The sequence below is a fragment of the Ceratosolen solmsi genome, unplaced genomic scaffold (assembly GCF_000503995.2).
Source record: "Ceratosolen solmsi marchali unplaced genomic scaffold, CerSol_1.0 scaffold7, whole genome shotgun sequence".
Lineage (NCBI taxonomy): Eukaryota > Metazoa > Arthropoda > Insecta > Hymenoptera > Agaonidae > Ceratosolen > Ceratosolen solmsi.
In genome coordinates, this window is record NW_011948413.1 from 17240736 (window position 1) to 17250097 (window position 9362).

At 27.1% G+C, this 9362-nt stretch overlaps 2 protein-coding genes across 2 annotated transcripts; both read left to right on the plus strand.

Annotated features, from left to right (window-relative positions):
• The first annotated feature begins 2849 nt into the window (after nucleotides 1-2849).
• LOC105367730 (chymotrypsin-1-like) lies at nucleotides 2850-9016 on the plus strand. The gene is made up of 6 exons (XM_011506498.1): nucleotides 2850-2913; nucleotides 5107-5432; nucleotides 5545-5796; nucleotides 5931-5951; nucleotides 8348-8605; nucleotides 8819-9016. Exons 1-6 carry the CDS (start codon nucleotides 2850-2852, stop codon nucleotides 8960-8962), a joined length of 1065 nt encoding a protein of 354 aa, XP_011504800.1. The 3' UTR covers nucleotides 8963-9016.
• Nucleotides 7523-8163, plus strand: LOC105367578 (trypsin, alkaline C-like). The gene is made up of 2 exons (XM_011506339.1): nucleotides 7523-7588; nucleotides 7808-8163. Exons 1-2 carry the CDS (start codon nucleotides 7543-7545, stop codon nucleotides 8146-8148), a joined length of 387 nt encoding a protein of 128 aa, XP_011504641.1. The 5' UTR covers nucleotides 7523-7542; the 3' UTR covers nucleotides 8149-8163.
• Nucleotides 9017-9362: the final 346 nt, after the last annotated feature.

Here is a 9362-nt window from a genome sequence, read left to right on the forward strand (position 1 = left end):
AAGATAAAGATTTGTCTGTATGTTAAATATGTATGGAGAATGAGTCACTAACGTTTCATGGATAATTACGTAAAAAAAAACAACTGATCAAATGTCTCAGGCCAAATCGAAAACTAGTTTCATTCGTTATTAAATTTTTGTTAAATTTAATTGTAAGTCAGCGACGGGTTCGTTCTATGAGTCACATTGCATTGCTCCACGAGATCCGTTTGCCAAAATCATCCCGAGGAAGGCTAATTAAGAAAATAGTGGATTAAGTGTCAATGAGCTGGGAGATAATCAATTGAAAATTGAAAGGATCGATGCCCCTTATCACTGGCCAAGTGCAATTTTGAGTTCTTAATGTCACTCGGGGATGGCAAAAGTAAGGCTCTGCGCGATCGAAGAGCTCCGCCATTGTTTCACTATTTTGGATCTTCTTAATATATTTCATATTTCGAACATTGAATGATGAACGCTTTATTGGCAATGCAATTATAGAATGAAATTTGATATTTCTATATAATTAGTATCTAACTTAATTGACTACTTCTTTAATAAACGAAATAAATAAAGATCTATATAAATAAAAACCCAAATATGTTGTGATGGATTAATAATCAGCAATCAGTATATTCTGACAGCCGCTCATTGTCTTTTCACTCAATCAGGAGATTACAGTAACATTAGAGTATACACGGGAATAACTTTTATGGATGCTGTTTCAAGAGGAGGACACGATATCGCTCGAGTTTTCTTTCATCCTGCATACACCGGGGAACATACAATTGAACAAATGATCCAACACGATATTGCAGTTGTCAAGGTAGCGGCAATTTCACGATTTTTTAAAAATTCTTTATGCTTATGATATCTTATGATATCCATGACTCAAAGAAATTTCTTAAATCATCTAATAAAAACGGTTTATTCTACAGTGGGGTTCCATATCTCATCCAAACAATACATTTCCCATGCAATTGCAAAAAGCTTATATGTACATTTACCCGTTAAGGGACTGTTTTGAAATTTATAATTTGGAAACGGCTGTTGGACAATTTTGTGCGTATTATAAGGAAAATGTCGGACCGTGCATTGTAAGTTTTCCAACTCATATCATACTGTTTTTTTCTTTTATTCGCTGCTTTTATTCGCTAAACAATGATATTTACATTTTTTTGTATTCAATTTGTTCCTTTGTATATATTACTGAACTTATCAAACCTTTGAGAGTGATAACGGTCGATTGGTAATTAACAAAAAGATTGCTGATATATTTCTATTCAGTATTCCAGGTGCTAAAGGCATACTTGATTTTTATATGAATATTTACTTTTGCGACAATGTTATTAGGAACGTGCGAACTTTAAAAGTTTAGAATTTTGTAATTGTGTAATGTATAATATAATGTTTTCATGTAAATTAATTTATTAATGGTTTGAAATTTTTACGTGGTTTAACCTATAAGTGCCATAATTTCATATTATTAAACTTTCAAAAAATTTTATTATTTCTTAGATAATTAGGGTTCGTATGAAGCTTGTAAATGTGTTTTATTTCATGATAAAAGACTTTTAGGAATTTTATAGTATGTCATTAAAATATTTTCTAATGTTTCAAAGAAATTTTGTTCAGATATTATCTTATCGTTACAAAAATATTTGATTATCGGTTTATTGCCAATATAATTTTATAATATAATATTCAATGAATATGATTTATTTGAATATATTCCAGCAAAAGCTCCGTATTAGTATAATTTAATGTAATACATATATAAAGACCGGTAAAATATATATTCTTACCTATTTATTTAGAATATTCAATATGAGATATCTAATTGCAATTTGTATATTTGCACTCCAAACTATCGGTAAGTTTATTTTTTTCATTCTTTAATTGATTATGTTAATATGATTTAGCCGTTATTTTGTTGCATAAAATTATCGATAATATAAATTGTAACAAATTACCGAATCTTTATTCTGTTTTAACATTGTAATCGATTAATGGATAAATAAACAGTTTCGAGTTATAAATAATATTTTATAAGAGTTTCAGAAAAAAATCCGTATTAGAGAAAATTTTTTAATAAACTCAGATGCTATTATTTTATGGCTTTTATATTTCAACATAATATTATTTATTATATATTTAAAACTTTGAAATCGTTTGAAATATTAATAATTGAAAATCAAACATGAGCTACGAAATAATGTTCATCTAATTTATTGTCCTACGACCTTTTCATAATTAATGATTCGTATATCTTACTAATTATAAATTAATATAGGCGTCTTCGCAAAAAATGTGCGAGTTATGGGCCGCGAATTTTGCAGATGTGCGATCATATCCATTTATAGCCAATTTTAAACACAATCAATTTCCGAATATTATTGGAAGTGGTGCAATAATAAGTAATAATCACATTCTTACCACAGCTCAGGTTTTTTTTATGATTTCTCAATTCATAGTAATCCTGTTAGAGACTACGCAGGAAAAATGTCCTTTGAAACGAATGTAGGATCTGCGCATGTGCCTGAACAGATATATGTTCATTCAGGATAGGCAGCTATATCCAATTTTGACAAATTGTATCTTCATGATATTACAGTTGTAAAGGTAAATTACTTGGAACTAATAGAGTAAAATAATATATTGATAAAATTTTGTGGCAAATTTTCTCGATACGAATATTGAATCCAACCTTATTAAAGCAATGGACTATATTTTTGATATATTCCATATTTTTCAATTTGCGGCAGTCCTATCTTTCAGCTCAATCAAGCAATTGAATTTTATACATTCCAAAATGTCATAAAGATTCGAAACAGAGATGTTATTGACAATGAGATTGGATTTATTTTGGGATGGGGGTCAACAACTTATCCGACGCTCTCATACCCAACTACAATGCAAAAAGCCGCGATGCGTGTAATTCCACAAAACTATTATCCTAAAATGTTTAGATTTATTGTGCACGATACTGAATTTTGCGCATTGAATAAAAAAGGAGTTGGACCCTGTCTGGCAAGTATTTGTATTTAAATTATTATACTCAACTCGGTGGTGTTACTGATAATTTTTAATTATCCTTTTTTCACTTGATGTGTATTAGTCTGAATAATAAGTTCTTTAAATATTTGATTGAATTTCAAATAATTTCACAGAGAATTACTATATCTCCTAATATGGCTTGTCACAATTAGTATATACCGAATATTTCACTCGATATATTTGTTGACACAATATGAAAAAACTTGATTTCTTCAATATTTAGTTAAAGCGATTATGGTGAAAATCGCAGTTGTAAAATTTTTAAATATGTTTAAGACTATTGCTTATAATTTTCTAGGGCAATGGTGGCGATATATTTGTTGTGGGTGGAATACTCCCATCTTTATCATCACTTGTGTGTTCATGCGCTCATAGTACACATGATACATACACAAAAATTTACAATTATATCGATTTGTAATGCACCATTAAATAGATTCAAATCTGCCGAATACTCCACAGTATTTTACTATTATTCACTAGTATTTACTAGTCAATCTGACTCAAGATAACAATTATTACATCATTTATCGATATTTATATTAAGGAAATTATATCTCATTAGGAATAATGAAGGAGGATATTAGTTACTATTTTTAAATTGAAGTAAATTTCTTCGACTTTCGCCATGAATGATACATAAGTTTTTATCTAATGTTGCTTTCGAAAAATAATAAAGATAAAGATTTGTCTGTATGTTAAATATGTATGGAGAATGAGTCACTAACGTTTCATGGATAATTACGTAAAAAAAAACAACTGATCAAATGTCTCAGGCCAAGTCGAAAACTAGTTCCATTCGTTATTAAATTTCTGCTAAATTTAATTGTAAGTCAGGGACGCGTTCGTTCTTTGAGTCTCTTTGCATTGCTCCACGAGTTCCTTTTTCTATAGTGACTGATCCAGGGTTAGAGCAAGAAAAATTAACTTACAAATATTATAATTTTTATAAAGATAATTAATATATATATTTATATATATTATTTGTATATACATGTAATGATCAATGTTTTAAATAATACAAAGTCAATCACTGATATTGTAAAAACTTTCTTTTTCGTCAAATTCATGAATGTATTTCTCATGTACTAATTGATAAGAAATTTGTTAAAATTTAAACCGATGACGAATATTTAAAGTTTATTGAAATTTTGATTTCATATTAGAATTAAATAAATTTAGTTATTTGTATATAATTTGCATCTAATTTAATTCAATATATCTCTAATAAAAGACATAAACAAATACGTATTAATTTATTTCAAACGGAAAATGAGTTATTAGATAATTTCTTGACTTTTTATTTGTAATATACACGGTCGGTAAGTCAATATCATAATCGCAATATTATAATTAATAACTGTGTTATAGTTTATTATTATATCAAGAAATCGAATATAATATTTTAACCAGTTTTTCTTAATGCTAAATAATTATTATTTTCTATTCTCTATCTGAATGTTGGTTTTATATTAGAATAATTTGGAAAAAAATTTATATTCAACGAGCATGTTGAAAAAAAATTATATCAAATAACTATAATGCATATTAAAAATACATACATACATATATATATATATATATATATATATATATATATTTATTTAATGGCTACTAAATATTCAAGTAGTTATAAAGTATAAATATTAATAATAAAACGTATAAAGTATTTGTATCTAAATTATATTCGAATTTGCTTAAAGTATGGAAATGATGTCATTGATATTATTATTACTGCGTGAACAAGTTTAATAAAATCGGAAAAAACTTTTATCATGGCTATAAGTTGTAAAAAAAGAAAAAACAATAAAATAATAAAAAGTATGCAATTAGTTGTTTAATAAATTAAAAAAAAAATAATGTTCTCTGTAAAACTGATTGGTAGATATATAATCTCTTTTTAATTTAGCATTGTTTGGTAAAGATTTGTATTAAATATATGCATACACTTATATACACATTTGTATGTAACATAATTTATTCAAAAAATTGCAATAATAGTTTTCGTTTAATCGTCTAAATTCTGATGACGTGTTGTATCGATTTTAATGAATGTTTGCAAATTTTTAGGTTCTTTCACCAAAGATTTGCGGATCATCGGGGGTCAGAACGCTCGAATAAAAACATATCCATTTATGGCGTCATTTAGATATATCAGAAATAATGTAGTAGTGTGCGGGGGTTCAATAATCAGCAATCAGTATATTCTGACAGCCGCTCATTGTCTTTTCACTCAATCAGGAGATTACAGTAACATTAGAGTATACACGGGAATAACTTTTATGGATGCTGTTTCAAGAGGAGGACACGATATCGCTCGAGTTTTCTTTCATCCTGCATACACCGGGGAACATACAATTGAACAAATGATCCAACACGATATTGCAGTTGTCAAGGTAGCGGCAATTTCACGATTTTTTAAAAATTCTTTATGCTTATGATATCTTATGATATCCATGACTCAAAGAAATTTCTTAAATCATCTAATAAAAACGGTTTATTCTACAGATAAAACATGCGATTGTATTTAATCAGAATAAAAACATGATAGATCTTCCAGACAGAGACATAGATGACGAAGACAGTGGCTATGTGTTGGGCTGGGGTTCCATATCTCATCCAAACAATACATTTCCCATGCAATTGCAAAAAGCTTATATGTACATTTACCCGTTAAGGGACTGTTTTGAAATTTATAATTTGGAAACGGCTGTTGGACAATTTTGTGCGTATTATAAGGAAAATGTCGGACCGTGCATTGTAAGTTTTCCAACTCATATCATACTGTTTTTTTCTTTTATTCGCTGCTTATATTCGCTAAACAATGGTATTTACATTTTGTTGTATTTAATTTGTTCGTTTAGAAATATTATTGACCTTGTCAAACTTTTCAGGGTGATAGCGGTGGTCCATTGGTAATTAACAAAAAGCTTGCTGGTGTTGTTTCATTTAGTATGCCATGTGCTCAAGGCATACCTGATTTTTATACCAATGTTTACTATTATCTTGATTTTATTAGGCCAATTATTACATCTTAATATAAATAGATTCTGAATTTTTCGAATAAGTAAATAGATACTGGGCTTGTTAATATTTTTAACACTGAATATGAATTTTAAATCGTTATATAATATATTATACATCTATGAGGTCAAAGTTAATAGGAATTAACATTCCATTAACAACGAGTTATGGTGTAGAGTAAGAAAAATGTATCTTAAATACTGTACAACTTTTTGAATATATATGTCATAGAGATAATTGTAACATTTAAATAGATATATTTTCTAATTTAATATCTACAAACTAATAATGTCTTACTGTTCATTAGCTAATTAGATACTAAGGATTATTCAATTATCTTTACTCAATCTTATGATGAATGTAAATATTGTTTTAGCTATAATACGCACGCAAATTTGAAAAATCGTGGTAAGACATTTAAGTCGTAGCCTTCTCTAATCTCTATATTATACTTCTTATTTTGATAAATTTAATACCTGAGAATACCTGGAAATTTTAACAACGAAATAAATTTTTATGCGGTGAAAATATTTTTTCGGTGATAAAATTAATATAGTTTATCAACAGTATTTCCTAGAATGCTTGATATTACATTACACTTTTCTTATACTAAAAATTATAAAGATATTGTATCAAATAGAATAACGTAAATAAGCTTAAAAATGCTTTTGTAAGCCTAATAATAATAAAAAAATAAGTTTCAAATGTTGTAATAAGTAATATTAAAATATATATGTTTCATTATGCTGTACATAAAATCGAATTTCTTATTTAATAAAAAATACCTATTATATTTAATTATCATATAAATGTATATAATAGTATGAATAAAATTTTCAAGTTTCATTTCTAATAACATATGTAGTTAAGTCAAGAAATACTAAAAATTCATTGTTGTTGTACAAAAAAGATTTATGTGAATAATTACCTTTACATTTTATGTTTTAAATGTATTTTTAAATATCTTTGAAGCTGAATTAATTGCTTCAAATGTAGTCATTATTATTCCAATAATGTTAAGTAGTGTATTTTACATATTTCTATTATGTATTATTTTATATATTGTATAAAGTTAAATAAATTGGCCAAATGTATGTGGACGTGACTATAATTGCTTTGAAAACATTTGAAACTTGCCTATTAAAGTTTTGTTTTATTATCGATTTCAATTAGGTTCGCATTCAATTAAGTAAGAAATCTATAAGCCTCTAGTTGAGACTTTTTAAAATATTTCCAAAAAGCATTATTATAATTATCGTCGTTGAGTAGGTACAAATTAATATGTATCAATACAAATGGATATATTAACTTATCGTTACGAAAATATTTGATTTTCGATTAATTGCGACTATTTGTTAATATTATTTTTAAAGATACTCATTAATCTTTAGAAAAAAGTATTGGTATAAAAGGTTTAAATTCTTCTGATGTAATAAGTATATAAAGAACGTAGGTGTTACAAATTTATTTAGAATAGTCAAAATGAGGCTTCAAATTGGAATCTTTTTATTTGTATTATCCACTGCCGGTAAGCATATTTTTTTATTTGGATAGTTTTAAATGAATCGTTATGAGTATTGCTGAGCATTCAAATAATATAATCTTTTATCATTGTTTTAAAATTTCTTTATTAATAATACTTTAATATAAGGAATTAGTATTATCATTATATATAATATTGGCTCTTTCGTACCTTTTTTTTTTTTTTTAATATAAATATGTTATTAATATATATATAATGTTTTAGGGGTATTCGCGAAAATTCAACGGATCCTTAGGGGTCAAGGTACTGATGTCAGAACATATCCATTTATGGCATCGATAAGATATGCCAGTAGTAATATAATAGCCTGTGGTGGTTCAATAATCAGCAATCAACATATTCTGACAGCCGCTCATTGCCTTTTCTATGATTCAACGAATTACAATCGTTTTTTAATATATACTGGTATAACTGATACGAGTACCACTGACGGACAAGTACATAGAATTGATCAAGTTTTCTATCATCCTAGATTTACAGGGGTTAAAAGTCAGAAAGAGATGGATCGCCATGATCTCGCAATTGTTAAGGTGCAAAGCTTTTAATAAATGAAAAAATAGTATTAAAGATTTTTTTATTATAAATTTAATAATTTCAATTGACATTGTTCATTTATTATTTTTAAGATTATCATTCGAATCAGCGATAGGTATTACAAATTTGAGACAGTTTCGACATTAAATGAAGATCATTTTTAATTAATTTATTAGTCGCTTAACATTTTAAATAAAAAATTTTTCTTTGTTACAGGTGCAAGAATTAATTCAATTCAATGACTATCAAAAATCAATAGATCTTCCAGACAGAGATATTGCTGACGATGATTCTGGTGTTATTTTGGGATGGGGAGCCATAACTCATCCACAAAATACCTATCCTGAATATTTACAGAAGTCTTTTATGCGTATTTTTCCCATAAATTATTGTTATAGACTTTATGATTTTAAAATGCACGTTGGTCAAATTTGCGCGGTTAATCAGGAAGGAGTCGGTCCATGCATGGTAAATATATTAAATTATTACATAGTATTTTATTTGATTATAGAGGAATTTTAATTTTTATTCATGAATATATATTAATTTGCTGTTGCAAAATTATTTTAATCTTTAAGTAATATTCTTGTAGTAATATTCTTGCCTATTTAAATTATTTTTTGAAAAAATATTCTTAACGTATTATATTATATTATAGCTAATTTTATAAAATATTTACAGGGCGATAGCGGTGGCCCACTTGTAATTGATGGGAAAGTCGCCGGTGTGCTTTCAATTTCTCTTCCATGTGCTACAGGAATACCTGATATATATACCAAAGTTTATTATTATCTAAATTTTATTAGGCAAATTTTAAACCCTTAATCTACATTATCTTAATTATTTAAAACATTAATAAATGATTCATATATACATTAATTTTCCAATTTTATTATTATCTTCCCAATATCTTTAATGGTTTTGATATTTTACATATTATATAGTATATTATATATGAGGTAGTGCACCAACGTAATAGTGATGGCATAACGAATCACTGACCTTTTCAAAGTCTTTTCAACCTCTTTTAGTTGGCAAATTATTATATCACCGCCAAACTTTGACCAGTAAACATTTTTGTAATAACCATTAAAGTATTATTTATCAAAATTTGTGACAATGCTCTTAACAAAATAATAATCTTCATCCACCACTTCTGTAAGGAACTCCAACCTCTGTTCTCCGATTAACCGTAACACTGAAAGCGAAACTTCTTAATGTAATC